At 44.5% G+C, this 24,150-nt stretch overlaps 2 protein-coding genes across 4 annotated transcripts; both read right to left on the minus strand.

The window, feature by feature from the left end:
• Positions 1 to 1,860: 1,860 nt before the first annotated feature.
• Positions 1,861 to 12,957, minus strand: LOC306929826 (mitochondrial potassium channel-like). 3 transcript variants are annotated; one of them, XM_079510552.1, is made up of 11 exons: positions 12,842 to 12,957; positions 12,084 to 12,180; positions 11,146 to 11,359; positions 10,640 to 10,777; positions 9,803 to 9,967; positions 9,101 to 9,307; positions 5,507 to 5,540; positions 5,091 to 5,281; positions 4,832 to 4,933; positions 3,585 to 3,970; positions 1,861 to 2,586 (listed from the first exon to the last, which is right to left on the minus strand). In XM_079510552.1, exons 2-10 carry the CDS (start codon positions 12,086 to 12,088, stop codon positions 3,611 to 3,613), a joined length of 1,416 nt encoding a protein of 471 aa, XP_079366678.1. In that variant the 5' UTR covers positions 12,089 to 12,180; positions 12,842 to 12,957; the 3' UTR covers positions 1,861 to 2,586; positions 3,585 to 3,610. The 3 variants fall into 3 exon arrangements, with proteins under 3 accessions (XP_079366678.1, XP_079366677.1, XP_079366676.1); XM_079510551.1 differs by lacking the exon at positions 5,507 to 5,540 and adding an exon at positions 5,732 to 5,765; XM_079510550.1 differs by lacking the exon at positions 5,507 to 5,540 and having other exon boundaries at positions 5,091 to 5,315.
• A 4,298-nt stretch (positions 12,958 to 17,255) lies between these two features.
• Positions 17,256 to 23,871, minus strand: rbm15b (RNA binding motif protein 15B). Its single transcript, XM_079511375.1, has one exon. The coding sequence runs from the start codon at positions 23,627 to 23,629 to the stop codon at positions 20,432 to 20,434; it is 3,198 nt and encodes a 1,065-aa protein (XP_079367501.1). The 5' UTR covers positions 23,630 to 23,871; the 3' UTR covers positions 17,256 to 20,431.
• Between the last annotated feature and the right edge of the window lie 279 nt (positions 23,872 to 24,150).

Consider the following 24,150-nt stretch of genomic DNA (forward strand, 5'->3'; position numbering starts at 1 on the left):
TTTCATCAATTGAGTGCTATAGCGCCACCATTTGGCCAATCATCATGGGCTTCGCATAGTCACCGTTTGGCATGGTCCTCTATCATGTTGACAAGTTTCGCGAAAACCGACTGCACGGTTCAGTCAGAACAGCTATTTTTGGCGGAAGGAGAAGGAGAAGAAGGAGAAGAAAAATAAACACAAAAACAATAAGTGACCAAAGTCACTACGTGACTTCTTGGTCCCTTAAAAATCATTATTCATCATTAGTTGCTTATCAGCTCGCTAAATAATTCTGAGATTATGGAAATGTGTTGCTGCTTAATTTTCGTCCGGTTACCAATAGTGTCACTTTGGAAAAATACAAATAATTTCAAGCAAATGAATTGAATTTGACAGTGGGGTGAAAAGAAAAGATGTCTTTAATCGAATCTAGAGACAGTTAAAAGAGCTAGAACAATAAAATAACCAGTTTAGTTGGGGAAGGCTGCTGCCCTCTAGTGATTGTTATTGGGACTACACCCTGCCTATGTCTGCATTCAATGAGTCAATGTGACAGAAAAACCAAAAGCAAATGTTCGTATTCTCAAAACTGACAATATAATTCAGCATGAAGTTAATAATTAATGCTAAGTGAATTGCAGCCAGGGCTTTGTGGCAACTCTAGTAGCATAAATTAAGCTTTGACATAAATATATGCCACATTTGAATTCAAGTTTAATTTGTCTTATAACCCTTTATTACAGATTAATGTATCCATAACTCATTTATTGCAATATTGCCTGGGCAAGTACATATCCATCAAATTTACACAAATTATTCAAACGAAATGTGTAATAGCTACCTTTTAACTATTTGGCTCCATTTTCTCCTGTTTCAAAATCATCTATCTGACATTAACATAGTACAGTGCTGCTGTTCTTTCATCTGTAAATGCACTTACCTTTCAAATATGCTTCCTACACCTTTCAAATATTTTAAGACTAACTCTCTAGTTCATGATTATAATACTAGACAATCTATCTCCATCCTCCATGAATTAAACTGTACCACTCATAGCCACTTCTCCATTAAAGACAGAGGTTCTTTACTCTGGAATACACACACACAACTTCAAACATAGATTGAGGGCCAGCCTGATGAATCAAGCCTCTCCACTTGCTTCTACTATAATGTAGCCTTATTCTGCATACGCATACATGCACTCACACTCACGCACCCACACATTCAACTGCACACAAGTGTATTTTGTTGTTTGAACCATGTATAAGCCATTTATGGGTTTTCTTTCTCACCTGCACTTATTTTCTCTTTTAATAATGTTACCTTTTAGTACAATTTTTATTGTGCAAATAAATAAAACTAAACTTAAAAAATAGGCACAACAATCATCAGTCATTGAATCAGTGCATGATTACATGTTCCTGTAAACAACTACTTTACACATTATTGATTCAATTTGGAGTGGACCCAAATAAATAGTATTCAAGTACAAAACTATATTATTTTCCCTGGAGAGGGTTAATAAAGTGTCATCATATCGTGTCTCAATCTTCAAAGCAATTAAAGAACTTTAAAGATATAATAGCTTGGATTGCAGTTTTTAAGAGAGGGCTGAGTCAAGGAAGTTAACTCTTAATTTGATGTGCGCCAAACTGAGACCTTCAAGCCAAATCTATTCTATGTCGCGAGAATCGCCAAGAATAGCCGAATAGCCAATCTATAAGCTCACATGGTGTTGCAATGTGAGTGTGACCCAGTATCATCACCATGCCTAGCCTGGCTAATAAGCCAGACTAATATCACACAACACTGTCGCTGGTAGGCAATTTTTTTTGCCAACGGCTGATTCGGTCTGGTTTATTAACCAGGCTACACCATGCCGGCTTGTGAGGGACATTTTCATCAAAATTCTATTCGTGCCATGGAACATACACAATTAACAGTCAATAACATTACCAGAAACACACAGACAGCAGTCTCCCTTCTCTTGTATTGAGAAATGTAGATTGTGTCAAAGGTAATGTCTCACTAGACACAGGATCTGACACAAAGTTTGACCCAATGGTCAAAAGGTCAGCACTTGCGCAGGGGGAAGGTTACATATAGTGCAGCTTTAACTAAATCAGTGTTCTACCTATTCTGAAGACACCATGGGAACTGGCACTTCAATATTTGGGTCTCATTAGTGCAGCCAGTGCTTTCATCACACATTACATAAACAAAATAAGAACGTCATGTTCTTATGTAGAAAAAAATAATACGTTTTTCATAGAATATATTAGAACAAAATTATATATAATATATATTTTTTGTTGAAAATAAACTGTGCAAAGAAAACATCGGCACATCCACTTTGTTCAGATGCAGGTGCATGCAACTGAAGCAATCATGAAATAAAACAATTAAATAATTGTTAAGAGACACAGACACGGTCAAGCCTTGCCACGGACACATGTGCCTGCATATACGGACACATCAATGACTTCTGGAAGTTTCATCACATTTTAGCTATTTTGGAAAACATTTCACGTCCAATGACATGACAGAAACACGGACATTGAGTTGAAAGTGGTTCGAAACTGTTTTTTAAAATTAATTAAATTCCTACTTTGTGCTAGAGCGTCGCAGTCCCGCCCCCTACCATGGACCAGGAAATTAATCCCAATGCATTTTTCCCATAGACATTTCAAAAAATATTTATTTAAAGATGGTTAACTCATGACAACACAAACAATATTTTGGACCAAACAAATAATTACAAAGAAGAAAAACAACAAAAAAAGTGTTGTAACCTGCCGTTTTTTTTCCCTTCTTTCTAATTATTTGTTCGGCCCAAAACATTGTGTTTGATGTCATGATTTGTCACGACTCGAGTTGGCTTTGTCCGCGGCGTAAACGTCTTTAAATAAATACTTTCTGAAATGTTTATGAGGAAAATGAACGGATAATCATTTCCTGGTCCATGGTAGGGGGCGGGACTGCGACGCTCTATAGCTACAGGTCATCAGCCAGTCCCTCTGAGCAACAGGTAGAGTGCTATAGCTACAGGTCATCAGCCAGTCCCTCTGAGCAACAGGTAGAGTGCTATAGCTACAGGTCATCAGCCAGTCCCTCTGAGCAACAGGTAGAGTGCTATAGCTACAGGTCATCAGCCAGTCCCTCTGAGCAACAGGTAGAGTGCTATAGCTACAGGTCATCAGCCAGTCCCTCTGAGCAACAGGTAGAGTGCTATAGCTACAGGTCATCAGCCAGTCCCTCTGAGCAACAGGTAGAGTGCTATAGCTACAGGTCATCAGCCAGTCCCTCTGAGCAACAGGTAGAGTGCTATAGCTACAGGTCATCAGCCAGTCCCTCTGAGCAACAGGTAGAGTGCTATAGCTACAGGTCATCAGCCAGTCCCTCTGAGCAACAGGTAGAGTGCTATAGCTACAGGTCATCAGCCAGTCCCTCTGAGCAACAGGTAGAGTGCTATAGCTACAGGTCATCAGCCAGTCCCTCTGAGCAACAGGTAGAGTGCTATAGCTACAGGTCATCAGCCAGTCCCTCTGAGCAACAGGTAGAGTGCTATAGCTACAGGTCATCAGCCAGTCCCTCTGAGCAACAGGTAGAGTGCTATAGCTACAGGTCATCAGCCAGTCCCTCTGAGCAACAGGTAGAGTGCAGGCACAGTGAGAGCAGCTGCGGTGTAGCTAAACACCGCGTTATACAGCGTGTTCTGCCGGACCTGTTCCGTCAGCATACTCTGGCTGCGTTCCAGTCTGTTCACAAGCTCCTCTTCAAAAGCCCGAGCCTCTATTCGCTCCTCCTCTGACCTCTCCTCCGGCCGTACCACCCACGGCGCCGCTGCCTCCTCGAGCCGCGGCTGCGTTTCCTCGCGTGTCCCAGGCTGTTGTTCCACGGCGACCACTGCTAGCTTCCCACGGTCTTCCACGGTCTCCACCAGGCCTCTCACCGCCGTCAGCTGGCTCTCCACGCGGCCCACGCCCACCTAATGTTGATTTTGACAGAAAATTTGGATTTTTTTTAATAATGTGGTCTTTTGAGTACAATGTTATTTAGTTTTAGTCATATTTTTGTAATCTGGGCCTGGGCTGTGGCTCAGCAGTCCAGGCACCTTGGCTGGTATTCCAGTCTGGCAGTGTGCCGTGGGTTCGACTCCCGATCCAGACGGCCTTTACTGCATGTCACCCCACCATCTCTCTCCCCATTTCCTGTCAGCCTACTGTGATTCTATCCCTCTACAAAAAAAATGTAATAAAGGCGAAAGCCACAAAAAATATCTTTAAAAATATATATATATATATATTTTAGTCATCTGAAAGGTTTTGGTTTTAGTCTGGTTTTAGTCGACGCAATATCACAAGATTTTAGTCATACATACATATACAGTTGATTTTGTCGATACAAATGTTTTTTGGCGGGCCTTGATGGCGTTGTAATGCCTTAACGTTGTTTAATGCAATCATATAGGACTTTCTGTTTGGATGTATGGGCTGTCAAGGCTAGAAAGTGGGGTTTTTTGCCACTCAGTAGGCGTTCCCGCATAACTTCCGGGTATGATGAGGTCACGCGCTTACCCTCTATAGCCAATCTATAAGCGTGGCAGTGCGACACGTGAGCTTGTAAATCTGCTATTTTCAGAGCACGACACCCAAGCGCGAACCAAACATAAAATGACTTGTCTTTTAGTTCTACTGGATCTCTTCTCCACTAGTCCCTCCCTAACATTTTAGTCTAGTTTTTATTTGTTGACAAAATTGCCAATATATTTAGTCTTAGTTGTAGTCATCATAGCTTAGTTTTTATGTTCGACGAACATTTCTCATCAATAGTAGAACACGGCTCCCACCTCCAGCTCGTCTAGCCGCGGCCTCAGGGCCTCCACCAGTGTCTGAGTCCTCTGGGCGCCGGCGGCCAGCTCCTTCAACGTGTCCTCGTGGAAGGTGGAGGGCTGCGGAGGGCAGGAAATTATAGTTGAGGATTTAAGCAATATTACACGAGAGGGTGTGCTTTATCATTAATGCACGCCTGCGTTGCTGCAGGAACGAGCCGATAGGCAAGTTCTGTAAGCAGATTTGTGCCGTGCCTAGTAAAGAAGTGGCACAGACCTGGGGGATCAGGGGCGGGGGAGTGGGCGCTCCTCTTGTGCCGTCCTCCCCAGAGCTGTCCTCCTCCTTCGGTGACGTAGGCCTGTCCTCCAGGGCGTCCCGGAGGTTGCCGATGATGCCCCTCAGCTCTTCCTGCTGGGAGTGGTGGTTTCCCGCCTGGACGCGCAGAGCCTCCTGTAAGCTGACAGGACCTTTCTGGGCCTCCAGCAGCAACGTCTTCAGCTCCTAATAGAGGACAAACAGAGCCTCCTGTAAGCTGACAGGACCTTTCTGGGCCTCCAGCAGCAACGTCTTCAGCTCCTAATAGAGGACAAACAGAGCCTCCTGTAAGCTGACAGGACCTTTCTGGGCCTCCAGCAGCAACGTCTTCAGCTCCTAATAGAGGACAAACAGAGCCTCCTGTAAGCTGACAGGACCTTTCTGGGCCTCCAGCAGCAAAGTCTTCAGCTCCTAATAGAGGACAAACAGAGCCTCCTGTAAGCTGACAGGACCTTTCTGGGCCTCCAGCAGCAACGTCTTCAGCTCCTAATAGAGGACAAATAGAGCCTCCTGTAAGCTGACAGGACCTTTCTGGGCCTCCAGCAGCAACGTCTTCAGCTCCTAATAGAGGACAAACAGAGCCTCCTGTAAGCTGACAGGACCTTTCTGGGCCTCCAGCAGCAAAGTCTTCAGCTCCTAATAGAGGACAAATGTGTCACTGTCTGCACAAAACCTCAAGTAGTTTATGTTTTTATCGTAGTTAAAAACTCATTCACTGCCGGAGACGTCTTTTTACCCAATGGCGCTCCCTTCCTTGAGGTCTTTTGGGGTTTTTATTGATTCAGAATAGCCTCTTTTATATTTACCGTATAGTAGCTTCCCCGATGCTAGGCAACGCTCGCTTCCGCTGTGGTCCGTCATGAAATTATTTCCTGCTGTCCACTTCCATTATAAGCGCGATCTTTGGCCGCCTTTTTCTCGGAATTGAGGCTTGATTGAGGTGATTGAACAGAACGTCGATGCTGTAGAAGCCCAATAAAATATCTGCGCTACCTTACGGTTGCAGATCACCAGATTGGTTATAGGCGATTATTGTGCGTCCGGTTCATTTGGGGCAGGTTTTGCGGTTTTAAAAATAAAAGACCCCGTGCATCCTGTCGGCAGGGAAGCGACTGCGCAGTAAATTAGTTAAAGCCCTCTACTTTCGGGAAGTGTAGTTCCAGACTCTACAGGTACTGTATATCGCTTTCGGAGATTGTGGAATAGTTAGTTGTCTGCCTACGCGAGACTAGCCCAAGAGAAACGTTATGCAAGTGTCATGCAAAAGTTACGAAAATAGCCAATCTAATGTAAATGTACTTTGTTACTGTCTACCATTGGCCAGAAGAACAAACTGCAGCCCCCCCCCCCCCCCCCCCCCACACACACACCCCCCCAAGAAGCAAAGATCCAGGTTAAAACAAGCCCAAATTGATTAAATCAATTAATTACCAGCTGCATTATTATTATCTGTGGGTCTGCTGCTGACGTTATGCCACTTTTTAGCTGCACTCCGCTGTTATGCTCAAATTAGTGACACTAAAGAATTCTGAGGCAACATGGCTGGAGACGAGGCAGCCAATCAGAACTGCTCGACTAGCCATGCCGTGCAGACGATGGGATGTTATGGGTTGTTTCCTGTGGTGGCAACTGTCGTGACAGAAATAAGCTAAGCAGCCTCCAAAAACCAAACCAGGCAAGCAACTGTGAATGAATCCACGTTAGGCTGGAAATATGCAGACTTGGCAACACTCAGCAGAAAGACTAGCGGTGTCCATCTACCGGTCGCAAGTTTCCACTTGCGACCGGTAGAAATGCACTCTGCACTAGAAAATGCACTCTGCACTAAAAATGCGCGTGCCGCACACACACACACACACACACACACACACACACACACACACACACACACACACACACACACACACACACACACACACACACACACACACACACACACACACACACACACACACACACACACACACACACACACAGAGAGAGAGAGAGAGAGACGGAGATTCCAGCTAGGACAGCTAGTGTAGAAGGAGAGCAAACTAGAAAAAGTGCCCTTCTGGGCACAGGTCTCCACCAGGAGGATAGGAGTGTGTGTGTGTGATGTTTGGCAAAATGGTGTGTGTGTGTGTGTGTGTGTGTGTGTGTGTGTGTGACGCGGCTTGGCCTGTTGTAGTGCCACCATGAGGCTGATTTGAAAACTGTCAAGTGGCATTTCTTCCAAAGCCTAGTGGGAATATACATGCACAGTTTCACCACAATCGGACGCTGCGTTGAGTAGTTGTGGCGATTTGTACAAAACGGGTACAAAGCGGGCTACTCCTGAAAAGTTTAGAAGCCAATCGTAGCCAATGAGGGTGGATTATGAGAAATCAAACAAACCCGTCTTGATCACATGACTATGAAGAGCATGTGTACCGATTTGCGTGACATTTGGATAAAATCTGAAGGAGTAATATTAGAAAATGTGTTTTACATATGTCGGCCTCCTGGTGGCGCTATAAAGAGCAGATGTGAAAAATTCCAGGCAAAGGTTTTTCCTTGGCCTCTAGGGAGTTGACATACAAAGTTATCCACAGATCCGTGCAGTTAGATGTAAAACACTTTTCGGCCAGTTATAGCGCCACCATGAGGCTGAGTTGAAAATGTTCATTTGGCATTTCTTCCTCTGCCTAGTGGGAATGTGCGTGCACAATTTCACGGAAATCACACGATGTGTTCATGATTTGCAGCATTTTGTTTGAAACTGAGCACTCCTGAGAACTTTGGAAGCCAATCTTAGCCAATCAGGATGGAGTCTGAGAAATCTGAAAGACCCGTTTCGTTGAATGGCTCTAGAGAGACTGTGTACCAATTTGCGTGATGTTTGGACAAAATCTGTAGGTGTACTGTCCAAAAACTTGTTTTGCACAAAGCGGTCTCCTGGTGGCGCTATAACAGGCCGTTCTGGAAATTTTGGGGCAGAGGTTCATCGTTGGCATCCAGGGAGTGAGAGTGCAAAATCTGGCATCGACCGGGTTAACGGTGCCGGAGATTAGCTGTTCACAGATGGAAGGACGGACACACACACACACACACGGACGGACGGACGGAGTGCAAAACATACTCTCTCTCCCCATGCCTTCGGCCTGGTGGAGACAATTAATGAGGAGAACGGATCCTAATTTTGCGAGGCTCCCATGATGATAATTAGAGTCTGGTTTATGGTTTTGAAATGTTTCATTTTTACTGTTACTGTTCGGTCTCTTGCACAGCTGCCAATTCCTCTCTCACGTTGCACAATTAACGTGACACACATGCGATTGACATTGACGTCAACTCATGCACAGCAGAGAAATCCAGCGACAAAGGCAATTCAATTATTGCATAAAATTTAGCCCCAGCCACCCATTAACTCTAGTGACAAGCAGCCACGACAGGCATGCTGTGTTAATGGCTGTGCGAATATGTTTAAGGCTTTAGCGGACCGCATTGACCCCCTAGTCAAGATTATTCACTGTAAGTGACGCATGTCACTTACAGACCCGCGTGACGCATGTCACTTACAGTAGCACAGAGCGCACAGCAGCTCACAGACAGACAGGGGCCGAACATATCTAAATATATGCACGCACGCACGCACACACACACACACACACACACACACACACACACACACACACACACACACACACACACACACACACACACACACACACACACACACACACACACACACACACACACACACACACACACACACACACACACACACACACACACACACACACACACACACACACACACACACACACACACACCCCTTAGTTAAGTCATCAAGAATGGTGGTCCCCTATTGGACGGTGGACACCACCGACATACCCAGCCGATTATAGTACTTGCGCGCACTGCTTGCGCAAGTAATAAAATGACACAGATGCTTTCCCATTTTTAATGGGTTACATCCATTGAATACATTGAATCAGAGAAACCCTTACTTGGAGACGAACGCGGTTGATGTATGTCGACCCCATGACCCCTATCAGAGCTCCCAGAACAGAGCCGATGATGGACCAGTTCTTGGTCTGCTCGGCGCGTGTCCTCTCCTTCTCGTGACTCTCCCTGACGCAGGCAGAGAACACGGCGAACTTTTCCCTCTCGGCCTCCGACGCGTCGTCACAGGCCTTCTGCAGCAGACGCTCCTCCTACGGACACAGTGGAATGGAACGGTGTGTTTTGTCTGGCGATAGCAGGCGAAGAGGCAATAGTCGAAATGTGGGCGGAGGAGCGTCGTTCAAAAACGTTGCTTTAACCTTTGCTTTTATGAACTATTCGAGACCATTTGGGTTTTATAGAAAATGCTCCTAAACATATTGCTAGTTTGACCACTTCAAAATGTTTAAAACAAATCACCAAAAATACTAGCTTGTAATATCTACTAGCATTTAGAATTAGTCCTATTTTAGTCATCTGAAATTGTTTAGTCTCAGTCTAGTCTTAGTTGACTAAATATCAAAATATTTTAGTCTTAGTCTTTTAGTTTTTAGTCAAATAAATGTTTGGTTTGGATATGCAATACAGTCGAGTAAATATAACAAAATTAAAACAATCCAAAAGAATGACATTGGTCGTGGCGACCGGGGAACTTTAATCCATGGACACACAGGGTTCAGTGAATGACTACAGATGAGAGGTTTTACCTGTCGTAGGCTATGCTCCTGTGTGACCAGCTCCACAAACGTAGCCTCCTCTCTGCCCACGCGGTCCAGCTTGTTCTTCACCTCCTTCAGCTTGACCCGCATGGCCTCCAGCCTGCCGTCTGCGTCCCGCACCACACCTCTGGATATCATGAAGGCTGCCTCTGCCTGAAGGACGGACGGACGGACACACAGAAAATATTTGTACTTCTTCCACCACTGATGGTTTGTCCATTCTGAGCATAGTTGACCGTTATGTATATCAGGGGTTCTCAACCCGTGGGTCGCGACCCCTCGGGGGGTCGCCAAATTATTTTAGGGGGTCCCCAAATTATAAAAAAAAAAATCACGATTTTTCAAAAATAGCAGACCTACAAGCTCGTAGCGCGCCACTCGGTGGCGCGCTATGAGCTTGTAGATCTGCTATTTTTCAATAGCTAAATTATAACAATGCTTAAAACACCAAAAGGGGTTCCCGCCCAAAATGGTTTAAGGTTATTGTAGCAGTCAATTTATATTGGGGGTCGGGAGGGGGCGGGGCGGGGGTCCCGAGACGTTGCCAAAGCATTTCCGGGGGTCCCTGGCCAAAAACGTTGAGAACCCCTGATGTATATCGTCCCTGTCGGGTCCAAAACTGGTACTTTTCAGAATTCGAAAGCATCAAAAGTAGCAGATGTACAAGCTCCAAGCGTGTAACTTCGCACCGCGTTTCGAGCTGGCAGATCTGCTAGTTTTGTGTGACTCTGTAGTATGATCAAGTATAGGGCGTTAATTTACACACAAAAGGTTAAAATGTGGGAGATAAGAGGTTTCTGCCTGACGACAGCAACGATGACTAACCTCGGCGACTTGTTTCTGTGCCAGCCGGACGTCAGTGATGCCCACAAAGTCCTCGTACCTCTCCCACCAGTAGTTGATGGACGCCCCTGCAGTCTGAGCTGACCGCTGCCCCCACTGTCTGCTCAACACACCTGCACGCTGCAGGAGGAGAACAACTGTTATTCAAACAAAAATATAATACAGAAAAAGAAAAGGTGCTGTAAGTAAGTGTACAGCACTTTGGTCACTCTGATGTCATCTCAATGATAATGTGATAAAAATGATAATCGTAAGTAAGTACAATTTAGGCATTTAGCAGACGCTCTTAATCCAGAAATCGCTCTGGATTAAGTACAGTAAGCGAGGACAACACAAGGTAATAAACCAAGAATCTATCATCAGTCCAATAGTAGAATATCCAAATAAAATCAATCAAAATCAGGGTCTAAGTAGTAATATGAATCATAATCACCAAACTAAAAAGGTACAGTCGAATGTAATTTCCCTATTCAGAACAACAAATAGACCTGCAAGGCAGCCATGGCGTGCTCCTTCATTATTTCGGCCCCTCCCTTATCCTCTGGAGGGGTGGAGTTACCCTGTGAAGGGGGGGTGGTCTGAGGGTGAGCGCTGTAGGTCCGGCCAATAGGGGCTCTCCCTGACAGACATCCGGGAAGGGAGAAATGGTGAAGGCAGCAGTTCCCATGGCTCCATGATGCAGGGATGTGAGCACCTCGGTACCTCGAATAACAACACACCAGGCCAGAGTGAGAGGTCATCAATATTCTTTATTCGGATCACCATTAGCTTCCACAAAGTGGTCGCTAGTCTTCCTGGGGTCCACACAAAAATGTATACAATAAAAACAGATCATTGAAATTTAAAACGGACAAGATCTAGTTATCAGCTAAAACAGTGAAGTCGCTCTGCATTTTACAGAGACAACAAACGACCAATAGTAACAAATACAGTGTAAAGTGTGTGTATGTCCGGCGGTGTGTATGTCCGGCGTACACACAGACAAATGTGTCCGTTAGATATTGGATTTACGATCCAATGTTTTGATATGTTGTACAGCTCATCCAAATTACACATCTGACACATAGTCACTTAAGGAAGTGGTTGCACCACTTAAAAAATATCCACTTGGGCCAGACAGGTTCTCAACCTTTTCAGGCCATGTCCGCCCAAATTATTCATATTTGAACTGGGGACCCCCAAAATGATCATATTTAATCTGGGGACCCCCAAAAAGAATCAATTCAATTGATCAATGTACAAGCTCAAATTGTGTTGCACCGTAACACATCATCACATGGTGAGCTTGTATAATTGGCTACTTTCACTAGTTTGGGTCCTGGGGACCAAACACTTTGGGAACCTGTGCTGTAGATTGCTGAGGGTCAGTTGTCTGAATACAGTCCATATGTTTATTATGTTTGCGTGTTTTTGATTACCTACATACCTCATTGGAGTAAAAAAATAGTTCAAGGAAGAACAATTAGAAAATGATGTTCCTTTGGCGCACTACTGCATTAGAGTAGAGGCATCACAGGAAGCACCTAAAGAGAGGTGATAAAGATAATACAGTCAGTGAAATTTACAACCACTCAATCATTAATTTGAAACCTCTGTCGACCAGGGTTCCACTTTCACTTGTAACAAGAGTATATTTCTACCCGAGTGGAATAGTATGAGTGACGACACTAGCGTTGACTCTCATTGTAACAACGGAATGCGGAAGTGCTCATTCTATCTCAATGGGATAGTTCCAATGTTTGGAACTATAGCCCATGGGCACCCTCTTTGCGGCGAGATCAAAGCGTGTCGCCACTCTTACTATTCCACTCGGATTTCTACATTGCAGTATTGATACTTTTACAATAAGTAAAACATGGGAGTACTTTTTCTGCCTGACATTCAGAGTTAGAGACGATAGCCTACGAAATCGCATATTTGTTCAGGGGTGAACTTGACTACTCCCCGTCGTAGTAGAATCTCATAGCACGTTGTGACCAACAGACAGTATACTTTTACTTACCACGTTAACCTTGTGTGCTTTGCATCTAGCCTAAGATTAGACTCTCGTAGATGTATTTATTGTGATTCTGACATCACATAAATCTTCGTAGATGTATTTGTGATATCAGAATCTATAAATACATCTACGAGAGTCTAAATCTTAGGCTATACTTTGTATCCAACATGTTAACAGAGTCATACCGGTTAATCTGTTATCTTCTTCACGGTTTTATACACGATACGGTTATGTATGCAATGCATACATGAGACTAATGTAGAGTAAAGGTCCTGTTAGTTAGCAGCATTTTAACACATCCATCCATGAACAGCATTGTTGTCAGGAAACAACACGCCGGGAGGTACAGGTCCGCATGCGCACAAAATTACCTTCAGAATAAAAGCATTTTTTTACACCGTCAAAATAAAGGTGAATTGCTTTGCACAAGCTCAGAATCATGACATACTGTATATAACTCTGTGGTTTAACTCCATTTACCATCATTCACCTTTCATGACATGATTTTTTACAGAGCAATAAAGTGTATAGCCTATGCCTATTGATGAATACTCACGTATTGTGGAATCTGATGGAACCACAATTAACATCAATATAGCATAAATAACTGTTTTAAAGGACCTATAACATAAAATTGTTTTTATGTTTTATTGTTTTTATGTTTTTGGGGCTCCCATGTGTGTTTTCTATCCCCACAAATAACCAATTTTGAACAATCAGGCTTTCATATCATATCAGGTGCTTTAATGGAAATTGCTCTCAGGAACAGCTCAACTGATTTTGTCCTCATCGTGATGTCATCAATGTCAGCCTAATTTGTATAATTCCTCCTCTTCTTCAGTCTTCAGTTCCAAATTTGCATTTCCGCTTTGTTTACAATGTCCACCATTGTTGATTTTCCAAGCTGGCATGGAATGGAAACATGCCTGGTTTTATCTTAGCCTGGCTAATAAGCCAGACTAATATCACACAACACTGTCGCGGTATATTAGTCTGGGCTGGCTCCACTTGGATTTCATTTCCCGGGGGGCGGGTTCAAACATTTTCTCTTCGACACAATTGGTCAGAGCTACTGTCAGTCAATTGACTGACAGTAGCTCTGACCAATTGCGTGTCTCAAGCATTGAACGTCACTGTACCAAAGCCCGCCCATATTGCATACCGTGTCCCGATTGGCCCGACCTGTTCTCGGTTGTAGGAAAGAGGCGTGCTACTGAGCCTCGCCAGACCCTAATCCGCTGGCAGGCAAAAAATGTTTTGCCAACGGCTGATTCGGTCTGGTTTATTAACCAGGCTAGTTGTATCTAGCATCAGCATTATAATGACTCAAATATTAAATAATCTGCATATCAGCACCCCCACCACCTCAGGACATTGTGGTATTGCAGCTAAAACTGTTTTCAAAGTCCAGAAAGAAATGACAAGGACTGGTTATATCAGAGTGGGGATTGAGGCTCAAACCATTAGAAATACGTTTAAGGGACATAGACGATATAAAAACAGTTATTGTTATTTCTGCTTTAAACTAGTATAGTAGGCTATAGTGCGACATCAAAGTCAAAGTCGTACGATTAGTCAGAGACGTTACCGCAGTGAAATTTGTTCTCCGCATTTGACCCATCTCGGGAATCATTAGTTGATTTTACCCCCAATCCAACCCATTGATGCTGAGTGCCAAGCAGGGAGGCATTGGGTCCCATTTTTACAGTCTTTGGTATGACCCGGCCGGGGATCAAACCCGACCTCCCAGTTTCAGGGCGGACACTCTAACCACAAGGCCACTGTCTGGTCTAACACTGTCTGGTCTAACATGTCTCTCAGCTGGGCAAACATGTCCTTAGCAGGCTAGGAATCTCAGAATAGCCAGTGGCCACTATTTTGATGACCACAAACAAATGGTTGGGTGTCACTTGGTACATGTTAGGACACCTACTGTGCTCCTGTTGGGCTTCCTGTGACCACACACCTAATATGGACATGTTGACCACTTTAGACTTCAGAGGGGATGGGAAACCTGAGATCACCTTTCCTTTGTTGTCTCTGAAGACCCTACTGAAATGTCTATCTGGGTTAGTAGTCTCCGGAAGCCGTGAGGCTGAACATAACATTTTAGCCAGAAAAACAAGTAGGCATAGAGGATTCCAATACTGTCTAGCAGTAAAATAGCCTACTGAAAACTCAATGGTCTAGCTTTATGTGTCTGTGTTTTCCTCATCATCATGAATCAAATTAGTTGATAGCTGTTGGGGATTTTTCTCTTTACTTTGCTTTGAAGTCATGGGAAATAACATGAGTTTCATCCAGGTTTCATCTGTCAAGGCTCCCCTGCCGCCATTGCTTTAATTTACAGGTATGTGCTGCCCTCTAGTGTTCCCAGTGCCCATTTATTCACAGTCAATGATCACAGGCTGAGGAGACATCATCTGACAGAAATGATAGGTTATAGCTACAGTATATAATACGGTAATACCTAGTTACCTACTACCTAAATATATAGTTTGATATAATTATGATTGATTACAGCCTCACAATTTATGGTTGTGCAGATGCAATTTTATATTCTCTTCTATTTACTTTTTTTATCCTATTTTGTAACTATTTGATCCTCTCCTTAATTTAACTTTTGTGCACACCGTTGAGGTGGCTACAAGAGTTTTTCTGTCTGTCTGTTTTTCTGTTTCCATGGCTGTAGTGTAGGTGCATGTGATAATAAAAACCTTTTCCTTTTCTAATTATTCAGTCATGATTCTGATCAATTTGAAATTGCTGTCTCTTTCAATTGATAGTAGTAGAGTAGATATACATGTAGGGCAGGCCTACATACTGACATGATACTGGCCATGATACTGACATGATAGGCTACTGACCATGATGCTGACCATAAAACACAACTCTGACACAGTAAAATCCTCAGTGATAATTTTACTCTGAAAGTGTACAAATAGAACCAAATTGAACCTTGGGGGGGTTGTAATTGTAACTGTACCATTTGTGTACTTGTGTACACATGCAGCTGTGTCTGAGACACGATAACACTGTTGGATTATACAGTGTTCTAGAAATAATATAATAAAGTCAAACTAAATTACAGAGGAGAGGTGTAATCACTAATGGGGTGCTTTTACATTAACATGGAGTTGTTCACCCAAGGGATATTTCTTTTAAGAAAAAAGAAGGGGGGGGGGGGGGGTAAATTGATGGAACGGATTACAGATGTTGTATGTGCTATTAAAACTGGGCCAAATCAAAGTACAAATGGCAAGCACCAAAGGGCAAGAACTGAAGGGCAAGAACACCTTTTTCAACTATAGGCGTTTTTTCTTCTTCAATTTTAGATTTGTAGATGTGTCTTTCCAGGAATAGAAAGCAGTTTCTATCAGCTTGGATTCCCCATCAATAATGTCACTGGTAAGTGGATTTCTGTGTGGACTTACTGAGTAAGAAACATTGTACCATTTTATCACAAGCATTATTGAGGACCAATGATATGAAGATAGGTTGATAAGAAGTTGTCCTTTAAGTCAAACACACCCACCATTATTTTAATTAGCAGCAGCTGTGTCTGTGAAAAGGGTCCACTAATTTCAGTGCTGAATATGTACTATCAAAGGGAACTTTAGGCACAACTGGAACTCATGTACAGTAGACATACAATTTTCTACTGGAATTTGTTTACAATAGACAACCTACAAAACTGTTTATTACAAAGTGATAGACCTAGCTATACACCAACCATATAGAACAAATAAAATCACATTGTGCCTTTATATGTCATAATACCTAATACGTTCTTCAAATATTAGTATGTTAAGAGAAATTCAAAACTTTAGAAACAAGCACGTAAAATGCATAACATTTTATTACGTTATGTTTCCCCATACAGAATATCAACAGACCAAACAAGGTGCACAAACATGTGTGCACAAAACCCAGCCTCATCTTGGAGTTTTGGGTAAATCTTCAGCATTATCGGTCAATTCACAGAATAATACAGATTTGTATGAGACGGGAACAAAAAGCATAACTGAACATTATGTGAAATGTTTTACAGAGCGTTGCACCAAGTAGAACTATGTATACAGTAGGAGTGTCAGTGTAGTGATAGACAGCAATGAGATGGCAGATGGGCATAACTTTCCTGGAAGAGTTATCGCCTCACTGAGGCTGATCTACAAGCTCACAACGCATCACGCAAATTCAATGTGTTGTGAGCTTGTAGATCAGCAATTTACAGTGTGCAACAAAATTGGTCTTAACTTTCCATCTGTGGTGCCACAGCGGATGGTGGATTAACAAAACTCATCAGTCAATTTCTCTATTTTACTAAATAAATCTGCCTAATTTTATACAATAGAGTAGACCACCCAAAGAGCCATTTACCCATCCTTATTTAACAGCAGCCTGCCATGAACATTGTGGGAAAAAGAATACAAACAAAATAGTATAACAACAATCAACGTAGCAGACAACACAATTCATTTGCTGGACACTATCCAAAAGCACTAGAGTTTAGACTTGGAGTGAACTTTTTTTTCTTTCTTTAAAAAAAAAAAAAAAAGTGGCTGGCCCCAGCCTGCCAGAATGATGAAACCCCGACTGTTTTAGTATCAACACTTAATAACCAGGATGAACTGAATGATGATTAACAACATTAATTACAAGATGTTCTAAAATTGTACAACAGGAAGGCATGGAAATGCTTATTTAGGGCATTTAATTGAAGGCAGGTTTGAAATATTACAGTAAACATGTTTTGTAAGGGCCAAGAGTGATACAATGATGTGTTTAAGGTGTATGCGTCAATGATTTATTAATTTCAAATTAGCAAAACCTTGAGGGACAAAACCATATTGTCATCACCAGAGGTAGGTACAGTAAAGTTTTGGGTGTTCATTTAACTATGGGGAGTACACATGGAAACAAGTGGAGCGTAAGGGTCCACTTGGTTCCATCAATACACTCCTAATTAAATTAACAGCCTACTTCAGATCAGATTAAAACCAGGTAAGCCAACATAGACTGAATCAAATCTTCCAGGAACACTGGGCCAGCATTCACACAAAAAAATAAAGAGAAAAAAGAAAACCCTGAACAATAAAGCCAAATAATTGTGACACTTCAGACCTCACCACGATGGTTATCACAGACATATTGCATGTATAGTATACATAGTATAGTATTCATAGTATAGTATTGTATACATTGTATGTATTTGCATGAAATGACTGCAGACCTTGAAAATAAAAATTACCATATTTTAGAACATTTCAAAGTCCTCATTGTTTGTACAGTCCAGTAATTTCACACGTTCAATCGGTGTAATTTGGGCATGGCGCTGACAATTCCAACAAAGCAAAACTTGTTTTTCTAAAACACAAAACAGCTTGCTATGCTAGGACTTGTTGTAACCAAAGAGCAATTTAGAGAACGTCATGCTTTCTCTGGAGCATCGTTCTTTTCTTGCATGTATATTATTTTGAAGATTATAAGTATTAGTAACAATTGTACAAATCGATAGCACACAAGAAAGCATTCTTTACCATGATTCTGGCTACCCCAGGTGAGGCTGGTTCTGCTTTAACAAATAGTTGAATGACGTATTCTTTGTTGCGTGCTGGTGACACACCCCCAAAACAAATCGATCTACAAGCTCACAACAGGTTATGGTAGGTGTGTGTGCTTGTAGATAGGCTATTCAGTATCAGTGTGGCACCAGTGCACAATAAAGAATGAATCAAACCTTAATGTAAATATGCATCAGCACAGTGAAAGTGTGTGTGATGAAATGACTGGTGTTGTCAAAGGCTAAAAGAACATTCAAGTGGAAGTTGTTTGCTAAACATTTTTGGAGTCAATATTCATTTCCACATCAATATTACAATCCCATTGTAGGGGCATGAATGGACGCAGATTAGCAAGTGTGTTGTCCATTTCTATTCTTTACACTCCATTTGTTTATCCTACCTCGGTCAGATGGTTAAAACTCAGTTTAACATGTACAACAATGTATTATGCAACAGGAAATAAAGTAATGTTACCTACCTACCATTCCTATACATGAGTCCAATGAGTGTATTTGAGAAAAGGACAAAATGTAGATATAAAAACTGTTGTAAATAATTTTGGATATGGATTGACTGCAGGGAAGGTTTTGACTGAAGACGCTGGCATAAATACATCAAGTGCACCTCAGGTTAATGTAGTTCAAATCAACAATCACAAAAAACACGTAATGCTTCCCTCTCACACTTGAATACTCCTTTGGATGATGTTAGGACTGAGATGTAGGGGGAAACAGAGGCAAAAGGCAAGACAGAATGCTTTTTTTAGGCTCAACCGTTGGCTAAATAACTTGAGAAAGATGGATGGATGAATGAACGGAGGGCTGTATTCAAATCAGATTTCAAAACAAAAACATACAGAAATAGCAGTAACATGTCAAACAATCTAGGGATGCAACTATAATTATCAGCTATTCTTTAGTGAATGTTTTATTGAATTACCTTTTCAATTAATTAAATAATTGAGAACCTGTTCTTTTTTGGGGATAATTTCATTTATTTATATTTTTTAATCATCGATTAAATTCATTCATTCGGTTAGCCATTGCAGCCCTAAAGCCAGTTTTTACAAGAACCGTTAAAATGTTGCCTCGAAATATTCAAAATAAGTTCACTGAGAGGAAAGTATTTTTCCCCCAGATAAAAAAGTTCATTTTTTTGTTTTTTCTTGCATGCAACAACAGACACCTAAAAAAAACTTGGAATGGTAAAATTGATAAAAGGGTACAGTTGAAGGGATGAAGGTGGAAGGAGGGTGGAAATTCAGTTCCTGAGCTCCACCGGCCACTGTAGCTGATGCATTCCAAAAAATACCTCCTCAGAAATGCAGTTTAGTGGCCAGTAGACCAAACAAACTAGTAACATACTAGTACTAAGGACATCTTACTGGTAAAAAAAATTCAAAACGTAAAAAGTTAACAGCATATGACTGGGAGCTGGCACCAATATTCCCCACCCTGCTATACAGTACAATCATATCAAATAGGCTACAAAGCCTGATTTATACATAGTTGCACATTGGAGTCGCACACCAATAATTGCTGATCTACAAGCTCACAACTGGTGCATTGCGATGCATTGTGACGTGTGGTGAGCTTGAAAGATCTTCTATTTTTGGTGTGTGACATGATGCACAGCCAAATTGAAATCAGGCGTGAGCATTCTATTGTTGTATATACACAAACAACTTGGTCTTACTCTTTATAATACAAAAAAAGTTAACAAAAAAAAAAGTACAAAGTACAAAGCCTATATATGAGACCACCTCGGATTTAGTGTTTTACGGTTTAAAGATACAAAAACAATGGTGTACTAGCAGTACAATACATTTATGAACATCCTCTCACCTTAGTGTTTTGCATTAACTTTCCCAGCATTCAAAGGAAGACATTTTCCCCCTCCAGATCACCATGGAAATGACAACCCAAACCGACACCAGCGAGAGAGAGGGAGGAGAGTGTAGTGTGATTGGCCATTTCTGTTTTTAAGATGACTCAGTAAAAATGTAAAAGAATAAAACAAAAACATGTCTTTGTTCCTCTAAAAACATTTGCTGTCTGTGCAGAGGTTCCCAAGCTCTAGTCTCTTCTCAAGTCAGTTATGCATGAGGTTTCCGTGTCCATATTCGTATATGCATGTGTGTGACTATGTATATAATGCACTCCTACTGCGTACTAACACACATCAGTGCATAGTAATGATCAATAAAATCAGTCAGCCAGTGTCGCTGACGATCACAATAACCATGTGTTCCTCGTCCAGGTTGCCTACAGTCCTTTTGGCCACCTGGAGGTACTGCTGGGAGAACTCTCCGGGAGGGAACGCGTACAGCATCGCCCCGGTCGCCCCCTCTTTCGTGGCGGGCAGACTGATGACCCCAGCCGCCTCCTTGTTCCTCAGGTAGGTCACAAGATGACGTAGCAAACGCACCTGGAGCCCGGGCTCTGGGGGCGGGGCCTGCCGGTCAATGGGACCCTGGAGGGCCAGGAGTATCGCATAGCTGCTGGGGCGGCCCTGCTTGATGCGGCGTGTCACCTCATCGAGGCGTGTCTGGTCCATGCGGAGCCGCTGGGCGATCTTCAGCTGGTTGGGCTGACCTTGTGGAGGCTTCAGGCTATCCCTCGCCATCATCGACTTGAAGAAGGCTGGGCCGCCTTCCAGCTGGTACAGGTCTGTGGGGAAGCTGCTGTTTTTCAGCGCAAAGAAGCCATGCCAGGACTTGGAGAGGTGCACCTGGGAAAATTCAGACAGGGTGGTGAGGGGGGAGGAGGAAGAGGAGGTGGTGCGAGGGTCTGTGTGCGCAGAGGGAGAGCCAGTGACTGCTGATGTGCTTTCACTGTTCCTATGGTGATGGTTGTTCAGGTGATCACCGGAGGATTTCTTGTGGTGGTGGTGATGGTGATGGTGGTGGCGACTGGACGGCGGGGCAGCGGAGTCATCTTCGTTGGCGGCAGACAATCGCAGGCCACCTCCGCCGCTGTCTGGCGAGTGGTCCCTGGGTTCTGTGGTGGAGTCGGGGGCTCGAACCCGCGCTCGGTCCGGGCTGGCGTCAGGAGGAGACATGGGACCCACCTTGTCAACTCTCACTTTTGCCCTCCCCCTCTCCTTCTCTCTTTCCCTCTCATCCATCTGCCTGTCATTAGACACACTCCTGCTCCGCCTCCTGTTCCTCCTCTCGTCCCTCTCCTTCAGCCAGCGCTCCCGGCTCCTACTGCGGCTCCTCGCTGTTCTGCTTCCTCTCCCAAAAGCCTCCACCACGCTGCCCGCTGCCCTCCTATCAAGGATACGTGTAGGGCTGCCCGCTGCCCTCCTATCAAGGATACGTGTAGGGCTGCCCACTGCCCTCCTGTCAAGGCTACGAGTAGGGCTGCCCACTGCCCTCCTGTCAAGGCTTCGAGTAGGGCTGCCCACTGCCCTCCTGTCAAGGCTTCGAGTAGGGCTGCCCACTGCCCTCCTGTCAAGGATACGTGTAGGGCTGCCCAATGCCCTCCTGTCAAGGATACGTGTAGGGCTGCCCACTGCCCTCCTGTCAAGGCTACGAGTAGGGCTGCCCACTGCCCTCCTGTCAAGGCTTCGAGTAGGGCTGCCCACTGTCCTCCTGTCAAGGCTTCGAGTAGGGCTGCCCACTGCCCTCCTGTCAAGGCTTCGAGTAGGGCTGCCCACTGCCCTCCTGTCAAGGCTTCGAGTAGGGCTGCCCACTGCCCTCCTGTCAAGGTTTCGAATAGGGCTGCCCACTGCCCTCCTCTCAAGGCTACGAGTAGGGCTGCCCACTGCCCTCCTCTCAAGGCTACGAGTAGGGCTGCCCAGTGTGCCCACTGACCTCCTATCAAGGATACGAGTAGGGCTGCCCACTGCCCTCCTCTCAAGGCTACGAGTAGGGCTGCCAGGAAAGTCCCTCTCAAGCAGAGCCCTCTCTCTCTCCCTCGGTGAGAGGAGGCCGTGAGCAAGAGGTGACAATCGTTCCCTGACTCCCCTCAGCTCGTGCTCCACGCTCCTTTGGCGGACAAAGCCCTCCCCAAGGAGCTCGTAGGGGTCGGGGAGGGGCTCTGGTGGCTGGTAGCCTGCTGGAAATTGAATAGGAGGACGTACAGTAGCAGGGCTCTCCTCCACTTTAGCAAAGTCCACCCTCAGACGCCGCTCAGGTCCTCCCAAGGGAAAGCCCCTCATCTGGCTGCAGGCAGCCTGGGCAGCGTCCAAACTTTCATACTGGATGTAAGCAAAAGTGTCCCCCTTGACATAATCGACATTTCGTATACTGCCAAATCGGTCAAACTCCCGTGCGAGGGCAGCGAGCGAGGTTCCTGGGCCAAGGCCACCCACCCAGAGCCGTGTGGTAGGGTTGGCCTTGCCATAGCCAATTTTCACCTGGTTGCCACCGATTATTAAACGGCCTTGCATGCCTACCTTGGCCCTTAGAGCCATGTCAAGATTCTGGTACTTCACAAAAGCGTACGCCCCGCCCTGGCCACGGACCGGGCGTTTTATCACCACATCTTCAATGATGCCATACTTTTCGAAACTCCTCCTAATCTCCGCCTCTGAAACATTATGTTCCAAATTTCCAATAAAAAGATTACTAGTTGCTCTATGGTCATCTTCAGGTTTTAGATCCTCTACTACCGGAATGGGAATGGGAGGGAAGCCATAGGGTCGCCCCCTCTCATCGAGCATTCCATAATAATCCAAGATCCTCTCTCGCTCTCGACTGAGTCCCAAACTTTCCAAGGCATAATGCCTGGCTCTGATGTCTCTGATGTTACTGACCCCAGGCCCAGGGGGTGAGAGGGATCGTTGGCGGTAGGGGTAGGGTGCGTGCAGTGGCAAATAACCCACATCTGGCGGCGTCACACTTCGCTTCCTAACGTACATGGGTTCTACTTTGAGTTGACGGTCGCCCATCACTAACCTGGAAGACTTCGCGTGTCTCGCTTCCTTGGCGTCCTCCGGATGGCGAAAATTAACATAGGCGATCCGCCCGAGCTCCGGGGTGTGCGACAATTTCACACTAACGTCGCCGAACTTTTTGAACTCGTGAAAAAGCATGTCCTCGATGTCCTCGTCCGAAACCTGCGAGCCGAGGTTGTTGATGAGCAGCGTCTTGTATTCCAACGTGCCCGGTCTCACGCCGGGGGGCTCTGCCGGGGTGGTCCGGAGCGGCGGGCGGCCGAGCAGACTGAGCTCATGCCGGTGTTGGAGCTCCAGGGCGGCCGCGCGCTCCTCTCGCAGCCCTCGGGGCTTCTCTCTCTCTCGGCTACGGCTCCGCCTGTGATACCCGCGGCTCTCCGCCAGCAGCAGGGCGAGCGGCGGCGGCGGCAACAACTCCTCTCTCCGCGCACTCTCCCGCTCCCGTTCGCGGATCCTCTTGGCCAAAGCCCGGGACGGACTGCTGTCTCTCCCGGCCTGTCGTTTCATCTTCCAGTGATGATGATGATGGAGCCCAAACTTTTCACCGCCTGCACACGGAATCCGGTGCGGTCAGCCTATTCCACGGGCGTTAGCGAAACTAACCTCGCAGACCAGTGTTTCGGTTAAAGGAAGCTAGCGATTGAGACGCCGAACAACTGCATATATTCCGATATAAAAGCGTAAAAGCATTTAAAAACATGCTAGCATCAAAGGATCTGCACCAACGCCGCCATCTTGGACAATAGGAATGTGCGCTTCCTCCCCCCAGCCCCCAATGGGAGGGTCTCTCACTAGAGCCTGCGCCATGACGTATTACGTTACGTATTCCCAGGCTCTGCCAAATCCCAAACAAACCATTCTGTAACTTTTTACTGTAAAATGGAATACAAATAATTCAGAACTGTCGTTAGAATGTATACAATTTAAAGGGCACATCAAAACAGAAAAGCTGAGATGTAGGAAGAATGAGATGTAAATTTATTTGAAACCCTGCAAAATCCCTTCTATTTAAATATTAATATATATGG

The sequence above is a fragment of the Electrona antarctica genome (genome assembly GCF_951216825.1).
Source record: "Electrona antarctica genome assembly, chromosome: 9".
Classification (NCBI taxonomy): domain Eukaryota; kingdom Metazoa; phylum Chordata; class Actinopteri; order Myctophiformes; family Myctophidae; genus Electrona; species Electrona antarctica.

What these genes read in the sequence shown, in the direction of transcription:
- rbm15b (XM_079511375.1), bottom strand. Translation starts at nt 23,629, where the DNA reads ATGAAACGACAGGCCGGGAGAGACAGCAGTCCGTCCCGGGCTTTGGCC.
- LOC306929826 (XM_079510550.1), bottom strand. An exon ending in AGGAGCATAGCCTACGACAG is followed by an intron (nt 9,308 to 9,802) that starts GTAAAACCTCTC and finishes CTGTGTCCGTAG; the next exon opens with GAGGAGCGTCTGCTGCAGAA. An exon ending in TCAACCGCGTTCGTCTCCAA is followed by an intron (nt 5,316 to 9,100) that starts GTAAGGGTTTCT and finishes GTCCTCTATTAG; the next exon opens with GAGCTGAAGACGTTGCTGCT.